This window comes from Dermacentor silvarum, chromosome 9, assembly GCF_013339745.2.
Source record: "Dermacentor silvarum isolate Dsil-2018 chromosome 9, BIME_Dsil_1.4, whole genome shotgun sequence".
In the NCBI taxonomy this organism is placed as follows: domain Eukaryota; kingdom Metazoa; phylum Arthropoda; class Arachnida; order Ixodida; family Ixodidae; genus Dermacentor; species Dermacentor silvarum.
The window spans coordinates 110085237-110102800 of NC_051162.1; the positions used below are offsets into that span (position 1 = coordinate 110085237).

Consider the following 17564-nt stretch of genomic DNA (forward strand, 5'->3'; position numbering starts at 1 on the left):
AAGGTGCTTGCCAATCGTCAATAACGACATAATATTTGCGAATGCTGTCAAGCAAGGACAAACGTCTCGTATGAACGTCTTAGCTTTGTTGACACCGTTCAAGACTTTTTTACGTATTCGTTTTGCATTATTCAGTAGTAATGTAGAGACGAGAGCAGAACAGAAAAAGAAGGATCGGAATAAGGCTCGGGTACGTATTACTGGACGCACCTGCCAGTCCATTTGCAGACTGACTCTACACTAAGGTAACCGGCTAAGGAAAATATAAAAGATGATGCACTGTGTGACATATTTTACACCGTGAGAAACACACGTCTCAAGGCCGTTCGATTTGTACCCACCACCATCCCAAGGCAGTTCTCGTTTCTTCAACCCTAACGATGCTGAGAAGCGTAGAGTTCTTGAATTTTTTTTAACATTACCATTTTTGTGCTCTGTATATAAGACATGGATATTGCACTTTATTGTCACAAACATCCTGCTCTTTTCCCGTTTCTTCACTGAGCCGTCGTGCTTTCTGTACTGGAAGGTTCGAGGAAACACCGCATGGTTAAGGAACTCTATTGTGGGAGCCTGGCAACAAAACGGTGTGAACGGGGCAGAGACGGTCTTCTATTTCTGAAAAAGAAAGAGTAGAAAGAGACGGCTTCAGTCAGTAAACCCAAAGCTACGTACATCACTAGCATCAACTGGCACGCAGAGCCGCGCGAAGTATTCACAGTATTTAGGGCTCTGCTCGAGAACGGGAGCGTCGTTTCGGGATCAACTGTTTGAAGCACGTAGTTTGCGTATTGTTTTTTATGCGAAACATGGCAATAGCACTCTGCTAGACACGGACAACATAGAGGAGGTGATGCTGGGAACTGTTGATCTGGAATGCGTGCTCGTCGAGTCAAAACTTCGTCAACGTTTACCTTCTGTGATACGTCAGTGCTACGCAATGCCACCGTAGGAAATTATTGTAAAAATAATATATTGTATTAAAGAAACGCGAGCAGGCTTCTTTCAACTTGGCATAGTCAAACTTGCACTGCAGTCCGCCTTGAGGCTCCTGCAAAACGGCTGAAGTCTATTGAGTATACCTATGGGCACATAATGTGTCTTTTGCGAATGAAATGTATTTAGACGCACCGGTTGGGTGTCTCCCAGCGCATGACTCTCGGCGGAGGATAGAAGGATTGACTGAATATATGAAGAACAGTGCGCCAACATTATGAAGCTAGCCTAGGGAAGTGCTCTTAGCAGCTTTGGAGACTAGCACCTTGATTATATTTGCAGAGTTCGGGATGTACAAGGTATCTGCAAAGTCTCAGCAGATAACTTTAATGAGACACTGCAAAGTCTGTGCAGGAGACCAGTTATTCATTTATTTATTTCAAAATACTGCAGGCAGCAATGCTGCCCAAGGACCGGTTTACATCAAGTGCAATGATAAAGCAGTTATGGCACTAGTGGTGCATGAAACTGTTTTTTCACTAGAAAAAAGATTTGAAACAAACTGCATTATGCTAACAGTGGAGCAAATGAACCTTGACCAGTGACCAAAATTGCAACCTCATGGGTCTCAATGTTTTAAAGACGCAACTGAGAAGGGTTCTTTCGTGTATGTATATGTTTGCTTCTACACCAGGCGTAAAATCCATCTGCGAATCATACGACAAAAACCCATAACAGCGAGCCATATTGCATATTGCATCAAGTAAAAATTATGTAGGCAATATCTCGCCTATATATGTCATGCCACGCTTTCATAACAAATAACGCCGTTTATACCATCTCCAAAGAAAAGGGAGTAGCCTCTGTTTTTCTTCACCATGGCGTATGCGCCATGTCCTAGAATTATTGTAGTGAAGGAACTATTAGTCGACACTATAGAGTTTCCAAACGCTGTCATATGTAGCTCCACTGCACATGTCCCTATCATATCAGATTACTGCAATTCTACACTAATTAATTACAGAAACCGCGCACTTGTGTGACTTAAAACAGCCCTTTCGCGGCTGATGTCTCGGTGGTGCCATTAAACTTGATTTATGACGCTACATCCCAACCTCGATGCGGGTCTAATGGTCATAAGTTTTGGTAGAACAATAAAACCGGACATCATCCATGGTCAGCAACAGCAGCAAGATACCATTGCAACACTCATCGTTTTGTTGGGGGCAAGCTTCGTGAGCCCTCCCGGAACTCAGCCGACCCTCTTGTCACGTTCCAGGGCCATGGGACCCCTCCACGGCTCTGCCCATTCGATTAAGCGCCAACCTGTCACGTCGGCATCGAGCGATTTGTTTCGATGATTCTTCAGATCGAGCTCCAGTGAGAAGACGAATGAAGGTCGGGGAGCGAAAAAAAAAAAACAAGGCAACTCGACGTAATGAAAGTTCGCTATCATGACTGAGTCGTTGAAGCGAGTCTCTTAAATAGGTCAGAATAGAAGCTGTTTTCGCTATTATCAGAGCTATCCTGTCAGGTGTTTCGAAAAGCATTCTTCATGGTGCATATCGTGCCTCTAGGCGCTTTCATTTCCATTGTGTCGCATTGCCTCTGCTTGCCACTTTCTTGCTACCGCTCCGATATAAAAATAGGCCCGTTGTTCGTCTCTGTTTTGACACAAACGGTGCCTAGGGCTGCTGTCGAGATACAACGGATGAATTCAATTCTGACAGCTTCATTTTCGGCACTTGAGTCAGTTGACTTCAAACAATGAAGACCGCAGCCACGACTGAATCGTTGGTTGATAAACTTCTTGCCATGGCCTACATCAAGCCTCGTTCTCCACAACGCAGATCTCAGGCAGAATGATAGAGAAGCCAGGCAATGAACTATTCGGCAAAGATTGTGTACGGGAGAGTTCGACACCTCTTTTGTACCTTCGTGCCTGTGACATCCTTCGTGCTTACAGGTGTAAACTTCGTGACAACACGCGCTGTAAAAACAATATAAATAATGGGCAATTCTACCTTTGATTCCACTTATGAAAGTGGATGATGTCGAGTCCTCGGCCTCCACGCCCTCCAAAGACCGTTGTTTTACATTCAACGTGCCCGTAGGCACCATGTTTATACCCGGAATCATAGCATTGAAGAAAAAAATTGCCGATGAAACAGTTTTAGTTTATTTTATGAATTTAAAGGGGATACGTTGTGCACAAAGCTCGGATGCACGGAAGCATATAAAAACAGTCGGCTATGCACCGGAGATTGTGAAGCCTTTGAAAAGGCTTGAGGAGATTTCGAAGAGCAGCAAAAGACACTTCTAAGACTTCCTAAGGGTGTCATAACTCCCCTATCTACGGAACTAGCACACATCTGAGAAGGTTTATCTTAGTCTCTAGGCTTCTTCTTGACCATTCGACCTTCTTACATACTTCTTGTTCCCACGGCTATAAAAAACCTTTATTGTCTATAAAAACAAAAACGTTGACAAGTTGATTTGCATAGGTATATTGTGGTCGGTAGACTTCTGAACGTGTGGCTTGCAGAACGTCTATGGACAGTAGTCGGAGGAAAAGTGTGTATACTTTTTTTCTGTAGACAACCACCAGGGGTCTTCAGGATGTATCTATACTCCTATAATTGAAAAGTTGATGCGTCCTTAAAAAAGAACTGTTTATTGTCGATGTCACGGCCGGAGACCGACCTTGAGATCTCAACACTGAAACCAAAATTTCCACCGTCTGTATTTACACCTCTCTACAGCTTAAAAAAAGAAAGGAAAGAAAAGAGCGTGTGAGAGAGAGTGAGAGAGTTAAGACGAGGATTTACGCCAATAGCCATTGAGGAGTTTGTGTAGAACGGGCCTACTTTAACGAGTGCGGGATTCACGAGGGCCACCAGTTCGGCTAAGCGAGCAGTCGCAGCACAAGAAGTGGTTCCAGGTAAAAACGTGAACAGGGTCAGTGTGCGCGGTGCCTTATGTTGGCTGCTGGGGGGGGACAGCATACCGCCGGGGTACCCGTGAGGGGAAGTGTTATGACCGTAAGCCGGCTCCAGTTGATGCCGCAGCGCGCGACTTGTTTGTTCGTTTACGCTGTGAAGGATTATTGACACTACGCCGACACTAGAACGATTTTGGTCGGCTGACTGATGACGCGAGCAATTTGCAGGACGAAAAACGCTGTGGTCAACGGCTTAAAGCAAGGAAAATGCTGTCGCCAATAGTCGGCAGACCAAAATCGGTGCCGTGTCGGTCTAGTGTGAACCAGCCTTAAGGGGCTTCGTTCCAGCATCCAGGATACAGGGTTGGGAAGGAGCTGGAAAGAAGAGGACGACGCGCCGACATACGTGAAATCATTGTTCAAAGCACCTGCGTGAGCAGACTGCAAGAACGTGTTGCTACAAATGATCTGTACTTAAAAAATAAAGAAAGAAAGGGGAAAGAAGAAGGCAAAAATAGAAATGAGGAAAGCTTAAACAAAAATAAAAATGTCCGAAATGCAAACATTAAAAACACCAAAAGTACCAGGTAAGCAGTAAGTCATCATGTAATACGACCACCGGAGACATTTGTCTGTGCATGCTGGCCGGGCACGCTGCGCAGAGTGCGGACTATAGGCGGAGCCCCAGAGCGTGGCATGTATGCGTAAACCAAGCGAAGCGGCAAAACTACGAAGGTAGGGTAATTGGTCGTAGCAGAAAACGTATCCGTGGAACATGATTTATTAATCGAAAAAGGAAGTAAGGAGGCGGGCACAGTTTAGATAGCGGTGCATTCGCCTTTCAAGGATCTTAATGCTGATAGGGCACTGGGGTGTTCATTTCTTCAATTGGTTTATTGTGTTTAATTTGTAGATAAATTAGGATTCGCGTTGTTCGCGTTCTCTGGTAGTGCGAAAAGTGCTTTTCAGTAATGCCACTTTGATACTGTGAAAGTTGTGACCTTTTCACGTAATATGTTTAGAAAGGGGAAGACCGGGTAATGAGTGCACATGAGAACCGTTATTGTTGAGCCGAATTCTAAGGGAGGTGTCCGTCTGTACTACGTATTGGTTGCTACATGCTCCGCATTCAAAACGGTAGATGACATTGAGTGAATCGCAGTCGAGTTCACCTTTAATTACCAGCTTGAGTTTCGGCTGCGGGCTATCTGCAACCGAACTCGTCTCCATGTGCTTGTGTACCTTGCATCAGCTTTTCCCGAAACGACAGCATTCGATGCGAAGCGTTCATTGTGTTTTTGAGTGTATGATGTAATCCCTGTTGCTTTTTGGCCGCCTGTACACCGTGCGTGGAGGCGAAGTGCAAATTTTCGACAGGTGCTCACGTTGTTCAAATAATTTAAAATGTATTTTTAATATTTTGTTGACGTTTGGAGAAATTTGGAGCCAGGATATATTCATGTGCACTGGTTGGGCTGTGGTCTCGCTGGTTGTCGTGGGGCTGTTTTCGGGGTTTTCTTTACATACATACATACATACATACATACATACATACATACATACATACATACATACATACATACATACATACATACATACATACATACATACATACGTACATACATACATACACACATACATGCATACATGCATACATGCATACATACATACATACATACATACATACATACATACATACATACATACATACATACATACATACATACATACATACATACATACATACATACATACATACATACATACATACATACATACATACATACATACATACATACATACATACATACATACATACATACATACATACATAAGGAAAAAAAGATATTCAGAGGCCACAGAAAACCGCCTGTAGACGTTGCACAGACTCTTTCAATACACCTTTGTGAGGTCCGGCCACGTTGCTTCTCACCCTTGGAACTCGCCGCCCTGAAAGGCTCAGGAAATTGAGCAGCATTTTCGGTCTCGCCCTCCGGAGCTTTCAAGTAGTACACATGCAACAGAGGGTCAATTGCAAGTCTCAGAAGCCACTGCGGTCGCGCGCGAGAATGGCTTCGCCTCGTTTGACGAAGTCTGTGCGCGCCACATCACAAAAAAGGGGTTCTAGGAGCCCTTGGGACGTCGGCAGCCCTAGCTTCGTTCAGGAGAGGTCGGCGGTAATGGACGTGCGTTTCGCAAGCCCCGTATATCGGCAGTCGCTCTAGGATTGAAAACAAATTGCACGGGTCATAGGACAGCCCCCGCCACATTCCACCGGTGAAGGGGCGGAGGCAGGAAAACAGAGGGGGAGAGGGCGGAGGAGAGGCCTAGAAGGCATGTAGAGGTCCTGCTGAACGATCCCGCTACGCTTCGAAACAGAACAGTGGCGCCAAGTTTGTTCGCTACGGTAGCACAGCGGCGTTGATTCTGGTCCCCCACGTGACTAATCCGGCATCCTAGCCTTGACCATGAATCCAGTAGACTTGCGGAGCGAATCCTCGCCTTCTTCTTTTTTCTTTCTGTGCACTAGCTGCTGCGTTTGCTGAAGTCGGGTCACCGGCTCCGCAGTTATTTTCTACGCTGTGTGTGTGTTCTCTGAATACTGCGAGAAACCGCCGTCAGCTTCAACGTCTGTCGAAGAGGTCCTCCTCAGAGGCATGGTGAGCGCCGTATTTTGGACTCAGTGCGACAGTGAGTCACTTACGAACGCAAATTGGCCACAATGCGCTATATGCGGTCCCTTGCGTCGAAAATGCGGTGAAGACCCAGTTCGACAGCGTTCGGATTGCGCGCGAAAACGAACGGACATGAAAGTCAATAGGCAAGCGAAAATGGTGACCTCGAAATGCTATGTACGCGATTGCTTCGGCGTCAGTGGCTAAGGTCGATATTGAATGGCACCGCGGCACGTCGTTCGGAACCGTGTCAATGAAATGTATGACATGTGGGACAGCGGTAATCAGTTGCGCTGCGTAATGCAGCGCTGGTCTCCAAAGCGCTGTCAAGCTGCTTTGATTTAATCGTGTTTGAATGCTTGTCTCTTCTGGACGGCTACTTTTGCCGGCGACCGCTTGGCACCGCTATGAGCGCACCTGTGGCGTTGTGTTATGAAACAGGGCTTTCGTTGCGGTTCTTGTAGCGTTTGGGGCGTCGTGGCCAATCGCGTAGCACCCTCCAAACGTCATTGAGACACGTAGAATCTCCAAGTGGTCGTTGTTGCAATTAGGTTGAGTCAAACGCGTGAATTGGTCGGACATCGCCGGGTTGCAGAAATAGCCACGGTGCGCCCGTTCGAATGACAAGCGACCTATCGCAAGAATGGAGCGCTGAACCTAGAAATGTGTCCCAGATTTTAAAGAAACCAGACAGATACAAAGTCTACGTCTAGCCGCGACCGAAGCGGGCTCTAAATCAAAGCGAACCTATGTGGTTTTGAAGCACACCGCATCCAAAAGCAAGGCCGCGCGTGAAGCAGCAACACAATTCGGGTCACCATTTTGCAACACTGACGTTAAATTTGTAGTTGTGGATGTTGCATCATAGAGGTCACCTGCGAAACACTTCCAGTGCCAGAAACCGCTGCCACTTATCGTCATTCCATAAGTTGTCGAATCATCTCTCTCTTTCCCTCTTTCGCCTTTAGCCCGAGCGCTGGTCGGAATTCCGCGGCTGAAAAAAAAAAAACGTCGTGTCCTACTTTTCGGGCCAGGAACCAAAATGATACAGCCAAACTCAAAGGGCCTGAAGCATCCAGAAGCTGGGAATATGGCACGTCCTGTTAACCTAAGGGCTCCAGCATAAAGATTCCGGAAGACTCTGCTAAGCAAAACAGTGTTATACCCAAGTTGATTTGCTATTTCTTTAGTTGGGTACCTTTTTACGAGGCAATTTTATTTTGATATTGCACGCGGAAACCCACTGTCAGCAACTTGGCACAGTAGTTTTAACAGGTAGCTTTATACCATACCAATGTCTGATCTAAATGCTGGGGGCATTTTCAAACTCCCTTAAAAAACAAGCACAAAGAAATGCAAAATCTAGTCTAACCTAACACGTTTCCAGATTTTCTGCCGGTGATCCGACAACGTGTTGAGAAATACAGGAAAACCAAGAAGAGTAGGTACAAAAACTAGGGTTTATTCGAAAGAAAACTTACACGTATAAGAGGTCACACTTTTTTTTTCAGATGTTTCTGCTCTGTCTCCGGCGTATTTTGCAATGGAGGAAATAATGCTGTGCCACGGGACCTGTTCTTCACGAGGTAGAATCGACCCCTATTTGGCTTGCCGCATAAAATAAAGAGGCACCGCACGCTTCTCCTTATCTTAACATTCAGCGCTGTATTCAGTCTCACGATAAGAATCTCTCTCACGTATGTACGTCTGCAGACGTAGCTTTGCATAACGCCATCCGCATCCTAAGGATGTTGTCGAGCGTACGGTACGGCTATACTGCGCAAGCTACGGCGTGACACTTACTGCCCTCCAAACCATAGTGGAGTTCCACGTATGGCCTCTGTGTTCGGGGTGGCTTCGTTGTCCGCATAATAATCGCCGATGAGGGCTGGTGTGTCTTGCGGGACGTGGTCGCGCGGATTCGTTCCGCCATGACGCCATCGTGTGTTTTGTATGCCGTGTAGGGGTCAGTGTCACGCCTTCAGAGTGTGACCTGGTGAGAACGGTTGCTTCGGCGTTCCGTTTATATATTGAAGTCGCGGTTCTGGGCAAGAAGAACCAGAATCAAGTTAGGTGTTATGTTGCAGTCTAATGGCACAGCCGTACTGCTTGTCACTAACTGGGAGGTGATGAATAAGTCATTGACAACAAGTAGTTCTAGAGCCAGTTCACTAATTGCCACATAACACATCCAGTGTTCCACATGGCTGGAGGTTTGTGCACTCTGGTGTGTGAACCGCATACATTAAATTTCACTTAGGCCCCGACGATGCATCAAAACATTCTCATAGATACTTCAGTACGGTCGTGTTTGAGGTTCCAACGTCAGGCCAGGATGGTTGACGTCCCATAACCAATCCATCGTTGCGAACTAACCAGGAAAAAACTTATGCTGCGGAAGTATGCATGTCGGTACATTATTTTTTTTAATTTAGTCATGAATTAGTATTATACAGGGTGTCCCAGCTATCACGCAGCACGATTTCAAAAAAGAGTAACGGAGTTACGCGAAGCAAACCTAGTGCGTATTGTTTCCAGTACAGTGTAGTAGCCGCCAGTAATTCTTTCGTTACAGAGATTTAATTAGGTAATTATAATTAATTATCTAACTCGTTAGGTACAGTCTTAATTATCAAAGTGTCAATGAGAAAGTTGCAGAGCAACATGAGAAACTCCCGATAGAACTCTCTGTTGCTCAATACGTGCTACATAAATGCGTTTTTCCGAGTGTGAAAGAAGCCCGCGAATACACGTAGGTTTGCCGCGCGACTGGCCGCTCGAGGAACTTTGCGTGCATTTGGGGGCTTCTTTCACGCTCGGAAAAACACTTTTATGTAGCACGTATTGAGCAACAGAAAGCTGTATCGGGAGTTTTTCATATTGCTCTACAACTTTCTCATTGACACTTTGATAATTAGGGCAGTACTTAACGAGTTAGATAATTAATTACAATTTTCTAATTAAATATCTGTAACGAAAAAATTACTGGCGGCTACTACACTGTACGGGAAACAATACGCACTAGGTTTGCTTCGCGTAACGGCATTCCTCTTTTGTTTTAATCGTGCTGCGTGATAGCTGGGACCACCCTGTATAAGTAGAAAGCTTTCTTCACGGTGTGTTGATCCTCAGCAAATTTTACTCCAAGAAGTACTTCCCAATGTTTGCGGTATGGTTTGGAAATAACTGCTACTGAGACTGCTGCAAAGGTCGTAAACTTGATGGTGGAGCTCGAGGCAGTATTGTATCATTTTACTACAAGCTCCTCATCGCGTACACGACGCTTTTTTTGAGCACTTTTAGCTGTTGCAGGGACGACGACCTGGCTTTGGGCAATGGTTGTCGCTTTCTCAGTGCAGCAACTTACGATGCAATGCAGAATCCGCTCAGACTGCCACGACACTTCCTAGATCATTGCCTGCTCTTACGCTCAAGTGATCAAGCTGTGAAACTCCTGATATCTTCCAGGAAGCTACATTATTGGATAAAAGGAATAACAAACTGTAAAAAACGAGGCTCGTCGCAAATATCTTCGAGAATGTTTTAATCATGGCTTCATACTTTTTCTGCTTAAAAGACATCCTTCTTTTTTCTGCACTGTCCCGTGGCGAAGTCCATGGAATAAACCATGCGTGACTCAATACTACAAAAAGAAAAACAATGTTGTCAAGGAGCCGCACAGGTGCTGACGGCATTCGCTTCCGTGATAGGATTCCGCGCTTTCTTTTGGCACTTTTGAAACGACCCTTTATTTCCGCCCAAAACAACGGGATTCGTTCAACAAAAGAACACAGCTACGCGAAGAACCCGACCACGTAGGCTTCTGTGGTACACTGTGCCACGCACTCTCGCATACTCGTGCGCCCTCTCACGCATGAAACGGCAAAGTCACGGTGAACATTACGGCATGTTCTGCAATGCGATTTAAAAGAGTTAAAGGAACGGCGCATTCCAGCACGGTTTAAAAGGATAAGCCGAATGATGTCAGCACCGCAAAGTGCATGGTTGGTACCAAAAGCTAAGCGGATACGCGAATTTTCTCAACAAATATAATGCGGAAAAGGTTTAAGATTAGAGGACCGTAAGCACTGTCATGCGTGAAACGGCACAAAGCAACAGGAAGCTGACTAGTAATGAATTTCGGGAGCAGACATAGAGAGAGAGGAGGAGAAGCGGCCGTTGCGAATAAGAGAGGACAGCAGAGACGCTCTCGGCGAGTCGAGAAAGTTTCTGTGGGAAACTCGAAACTCTTCTTCGCCGCCGTCCGCTTCTCGCACTACTGTGTAGCGGAGCATGGAGCGTTGCGAGCCGGCATTACTACGACACGGCCCGTCGCCAGCGTACGAATACGAAAAACAGTAAAAATAAAGCATGTAAAAGAAAATAAAGGGAGTTCACGAACGTGGCTGAGTGTTGTGTTGCTGCTCGGGATGTGGAGCTGTCGCTGTTTGTTGAACGTTGGCTGCCTGACGTGCGTGCTTTCGCTGATGCGGCGCGCCCCGCGCCTGCATCTCTGAGTAGACAGGGCGGCTGCGCGCATCCGTCAGACAGCGTGACACACCTTAGGGCGGCCGTCACTTGACAGCACAATGGTAGGAGCAGCGGTAACCGCACGCATCGTTTTGAAAGAAGAGGAGTCGGCGGTGACACTTTCGCTCCGTTCGAATGAGACATTAGGTCGGACGTTTAGTGAAGCCATTCCCCGCAGCGGCTGAAGTGAGTGCTCGAGGGTACAGTGCGAGAAGCAACCAAAAGAAAATTCAGCCCTCCCGACCATGGAGTCCTGAGTGGTATAGCCAAATCTGCTGTAAAACGATGGCGAGGCAAATGACAGTGAGACACTCGATTCATATATATGGAGTTTCACGTGTTAGGGTACAATATGTTAGAAATCTTACGAATTATTAAAAGCATATGGCGAATTGTTAACATTTTACAAATGACATTTGCCTCTGCGAATATTTAAACGCATTTTCCTGACCACGGGGCAAAATCGTGAAACTTCTTGCTCGTAACTGCTGTTGGTTATTTGCCGGCCATCTATCGCTAGTAATGTGTGTGTGTGTGTGTGTGTGTGTGTGTGTGTGTGTGTGTGTGTGTGTGTGTGTGTGTGTGTGTGTGTGTGTGTGTGTGTGTGTGTGTGTGTGTGTGTGTGTGTGTGCGTGCGTGCGTGCGTGCGTGCGTGCGTGCGTGCGTGCGTGCGTGCGTGCGTGCGTGCGTGCGTGCGTGCGTGCGTGCGTGCGTGCGTGCGTGCGTGCGTGCGTGCGGTTTGACCTTGCCGTTCCTTGTTTCCCGGTTCATTTTCTTTTGCTTTGTTTTTATTCCTTATAGCCCAGGCTTTTTTTTTTGTATGTCATACGAATGCGCATGTACAAATGTAGCAATCTAAATAAATTCAGATGGAGGCCCAGCCGGGCACATGTGTCCACTCTCCTATTGGCTCGTTCCCGTCTTTTCTTGTCCTGTCGCTTGAAACCGCGCTTGAGAGTACACATTTTCGAAAACTTCGTCAGGCACTCCTCTGCTTTCAAGCATAGGCAAGCCAATTCTGATGTATCCGGCAAGCTAGGTTAATGGGGAAAATTTCCGTTCACCGGAAAGCAGCAGGCAGTTACAAAGAAAATCTGTACTGGTTTCTCGGAAAGCTTCGCATTTGGAAAATTAGTCATAATGTGGGGCTGCAGAACCGCAGCGAGTGGTTCAATGTACTCTGTAGAGGAACTTTAATTGAAAGTTCCTGTTTTTGGGGGGTCAGTGAGGTTTGGGCGGCACTAGATCTCCACGGGTCACAATCAAACGCGCGACCGTATGATCAGCCCACGAAAGCTAAAGCCAACGACTGTGGTGCACCACGACGAGTTGGCAACCAATCTGTGCCCCGGGCGATGCCGCGGGAACCGGGAGGTACTAAGTTGGGTAAGCGTCGGTTACGCAATACATGGGCCGATTGCTTCCGCCCTTTTAGATGGCATCGTGGTTCGCCACCGCCTGTGTGAGGCCATTGCTCTGGCATTTTAAAAGCTTCTGGCAAATAATAGCTTTCCACCTGGGTGGGCTGCCTTTGACGGTGATCTATCTACGCATACAGCATAACCGTTCTCTTGCAGAGCGCAATGCTGGATAAAACGGGACACGTGGTCACGCGTGGAACCTTGGGCTATTGATCTTCAGAAATGTGCAGTCCGATTATTATGAAAACATTTCGACTTCTACTGCTACATCAGAAACGATGACTCTGCCTGCTCGAGCATAAGTCAGCGATGTTCTGTCATGAGGAGTAGCGCAACGACCGTGAGGTGGAGCTTGATGAAGGTTGAACTCTTGATATCTACCTGAATTGTATACCAGGTGGAACACAACGTGGAAGCAAGGAAAATTGACACACAAGCCTGTGCCTCGGGCAGTGCATGTATGCCTCAGTTTTGAATTTATTTGATTCAGTTAAATCTAATTAGTTGTTTCTTAACATACGTGGACATTTTGACAGAAGGCATAGCAAGTACAGATATCAATATGATGCAAAAAGGGAAATTAGTACAAAAAGGACAGGTCTACCGTATTGATAGGCATAATAGCCTGTATGCATTATAGAAGAATATCAAATAAACAGCACTCTTTTTTTAGCTCTTTTAGAGCTTCAAGTCAATTTAACTGAGTCATTCTTTTATGCATGCTTTTTTTTACATTTTTTCCTCCTTGATTGCTGAGTAGTGGATAACACCGAAGCAACCAGGGGAGCTATTCTGTACGAGTCCACCTAGTGGACTGTCCATTTCGGCCGCTGCTGATTGGCTGGAGCTGCACAAGTGTGGAGGAGACAGGCGCCCCCAGCCAGTCTCCTTCTCGCTCATACAGCTGCAACCAATCAGCGACAGCTGAAAAGGACAGTCCATTAGGTGGACTCTTACAGAATGGCCCCTCAGAACGTCCACTGATGAAAATGGCACACACACCTGACACGAATAACTCTTCTTCTGTGTTCCACAAAACTGGTTTATGCTCGCGCAGGTCTAATGGTCATGCGCTCCTTATGTAACCAAGTGTTACGAGCGGCGCGTTAGCAGCGTTTAAATTCCTTACTGTGCATTCGACTCTGTAGCGGTAAATTATATGCCTTAAATTTTAATAAACACCAAGTAGGACCAGAACAAGTTCCTTTGAAGCAACGTTTGCTGTCTCTTCTTCACTCAATACTTACTGCCAGCATCGTTTCCACTGCGCCAGCCACCAGAAAGAGGCATTATACTAGAATCAGAGTGGACCCGAGTAACCGACTATCCTACATTGGGCGCTCCTTCGACAGACCGCGCAGTCGGCTTGCCCAAGCGCGCCGGAGAAATGCGATGGGAGGTAAGAAAACGTAAAATTAGCAAAGCGCATATGCAAGGGCGCCTACAAATGGCGCTGCCGAAAGCAACGCATCTTGTGGCGCGTATGAAAGAGGCGCGTCAGCCAAAGCACGCGCATCGCTGTGGGACCGGTTGAGAGAAGAGAGGTGGCACTGCCGATGCGCCTGAAGCTGAGCCAGTCGTTGTTGTTTGTTCTAGTTGTTCCTTTCCGTGTTTGTAGTTTGTTGGGCTCTTGCCGTGGTCTCTCTAAAACTGTGCACTGTTGCAGAAGTCACGGCAGCCGCCAGCTTTTGAGAGGCCGGTGCTCGTATTCAGGAAGCAAGATCAGCATTCACAAAAAAATGTTCTTACGGTATAACTTTTCGTAACAAGGGATGCCATCTAATCGTGAGCCAATCGCGACGCTGGGCGTAGTATTGGTGAACACGACCGGCCAATGGTAACCAGCACTTTTAAACAAAAAGCATCTGGAATTTGACCCCATTTCTTACGCAAGATGAACAAGAACGAGAACCAGCTAATAATGACTGCGCACATATTATTTGAGAAGACGGCCAAGCAATCAGAAACGGAGACTATAAAGGAAAAGCTCTGTGAATGGTGCCGCAAGTTGGTGAGGGTTCTTGACGCTCATGAACGCCCCATGATTGACCCTGTCACCCTGGCTTGGGCCAGTCATGGCTATCAACCCACAATAGCTAAAACTGAGTTCATGACAGACCAAGTGAATCATGATCGTCAGTGATACAAGGTGCAGGTTTCTCAGTGTTTTCTGGGTGTTCCACAGTCAAACATGGCAGCTAATGACGGCCTGGCACACAGTACTAAAGTGCCAAGCAGTCACTGATGTGAGAAGAGTACATCACTTTCCTGAATCCTTGAATTAGCTTAATTAACTGCGACCAGTTATACGTACGCAAATCCAATAAACGTTAGTGTGCATGCTAGTTGGTTCTTGAAGATGGTTGTAACAGAAGAAAGCGCGAAATGTTTAAGGCTTATAGCGTGTTGTCCAGTGCATTTCGCATGCGTCTGAGCAATCCTTCTATTGCGCGGAGTTATTGGGTAATTTCACTGCTAAAATTTGATAAAATAACCAGTAAGCGGCTCTGATTGTAATGAAACATGTGTGCTTTCGTTTCCAGTTTACTTGTTTATTTGTCTATTTTTTTCTGAACCACATGCCTGCATACTTTGCCTTCATGAACAAAACACTTTTTGTTTGCGCATCATCTTGTGTGTGTGTGTGTTTTTTTTTCTTGTATGTTCCGTTAAGCATGCAGCACAACTTTGCATCCGCGTACGTAATGGTTACTTTAATATCCAGTATACTGCGCCTGTTCTGCAGCATTAACTCTAGATGCTCACCTTACTTTAATAATCTTGTCACAGGATGTACCCACACATTTTATACATTGGGACCTCTTTCTCGCTAATATTCTTCTTTTATAAACTCCGGGCAGCAAAAGAACACTTGAAACTTGAAAAATCATTGGCCACCCATTGTGTGTGTGACGCTCGGGACGGTCAACCACGCTACATCGAACGCGCCACTTGGTCACGACCACTTGCAACGCGATAGGTGACCCACCCGATTGGCTGTCACCTGGCTGATTGGATAGGCAGACTGATTAGCTGTCATCTGTTAGTTGGCGGCCAACAACACAGTTCAAATCACTGGCTAATTACTACCACCAGCTGTACTAAGGGCGAGACACTGGCCATTATGCTATGCGCGACTAGCCAACGTGTTGTCTACGCACAGGCCTCCGCAATACTGCACGGCTTTGGTTTGTCGGAGAGCAGCGTAATTTAACCTGCGAATGCGGCGTTACCGGCCACGGCCTGGCACATAGCATCCACCGTAGTACTCATGCCTTAGTGGCGCAAGCGCGGCGCATTAATGGAACGGTATATTGAGAAGCATTCGAGGTCGGATGCTCGTGAGTTGTTTATCACGCGTGGTGCATTCGGGCTTATGAAACCAGAAATGTGCCATGCCGTCAGCCCCATCACTTGCCGTTTACGTGTGTGTCGTATGCTCTATTTACTCGTATGTTGTTCGACCGCAATACGGTCGCATATATTCAGTCGTTTTTCAATGCATGACGTGAGCGAAAATTTGAGTACTTCGAATATTGAGTACATGGGCTCTGGCAGAGCGCAAGCAAAAACGGGCGATGCAAACACTGTCGAAAACAAGCTTAATCGTTGACAAGTGGTCACTCTTGCGAAAGAAGTTGCTATTACATGTCGCTAGAGTGGACGCTTAGCTGGAGTGCACATTCACGTGAATGTCGCATAACGTTTTCATTATTGTTCCTATCTTTTCTTTGCAGTGGGTGGTGGATCAGCGGGAGCAGTGCTGGCCAACCGGCTCTCGGAAGACCTCACCGCAACCGTCTTACTAATAGAGGCGGGCGGTATAGAAAATGAAGTATCGGACATACCACTCATCGCGGCAACTATGCAGATGTCCCCACTGGACTGGGCGTACCGAACGGAACCTCAAAAAACGTCGTGTTTTGGCCTAGAAGGAAGGGTATGTACAGTCATTCTATGAGTAGATCATTCTTCTAGGCTAAAATTATGTGCTATTGATATGCGATGTGTTGTGTTCCGCTTTTAATGCATGGGACAAGCAATATTGTTGAGCGCGAAATAACTTTAAGCCTATAAAGCCAAGCTTTTTCTTTATCTCACTCATTCGTCCGTGAGCGCCGAAAACGCACTGCAGGAAAGCCAACTTACACAATGGAACTATCTGCGCATCTGCGAACACAATACAACAACGGCTATGCATCTGTGCACACAATAGAACAACGGCACACGACATACGTATCGTAGAGCACTGCAGTTTACCTTCGCAGTTGTACCGATAAGAACAGTAGGAACCGCAACGCCACGCTACCCAGATGAACTGTATTATGTCGAAGCTTTCTATGTCTCACTGATCGTCCGTGAGCGCCGAAAACGCACTGCAGGAAATCCACTTACACAATGGAACTATCTGCGCATCTGCGCACACAATAGAACAACACCGCAGGACATACGTATCGTAGAACACTACGGTTACATTCGCAATTGTAGCGATAAGAACAGTGGTAACTGCAACGTTACGCTACCCAGACGAACTGTATGTATCTGCATTGAATTAAGCGCGTCACGCAATGCATTCCCGACCGTCACCATGGGTAGGCCGTGAGTGCAACGCACGGCAGAAGAGGCTGCGTACGCGAACGTAAGCGCGAGCGCGATCGTGCCCGTAAGGCCGATCCCGTGCTTTGGCAACGGCAGCGCCTCTGACCGTCTAGCACAGCGATCACAAGGCAATACTGTGCAAGTGTAGAGTCGTCCTTGAAAGTGTGAGTGTGTGTGTGTAATCAACGGCTACATGATCTAAAAGAAAGGCTATGCAACTTAACGAAATGTGTCTTCTTTGAACTTCAACGTTCAAAAAATACAATCCTAAACAGGCAATCAAATCGCATATGCATCGAATCAGGGTCGTTCAGCATTTCTTGGGTTCGTTGCGTGGTCGTTGGCTTTGGACTTTGACTTTTATTCAGTTTGCATAGGAGAAAAGCTTCGCATTCAACCATATTTCTGTAATAAAGGGGCTTTGATTTTACGTTTGCGAATTTTTTCGTTCTATACCTTACT

The 17564-nt window shown here is 46.4% G+C and overlaps 1 protein-coding gene across 1 annotated transcript in view; it reads left to right on the forward strand.

Annotated features, from left to right (window-relative positions):
• The window catches only part of LOC119463814 (glucose dehydrogenase [FAD, quinone]), a 95433-nt gene that overhangs the window by 56604 nt on the left and 21265 nt on the right, over positions 1-17564 (forward strand). The window contains exon 2 of the mRNA XM_037724637.2: positions 16241-16443. Coding sequence (XP_037580565.1) covers positions 16241-16443 — 203 coding nt within the window. The remainder of the gene's footprint in view (positions 1-16240; positions 16444-17564) is intronic.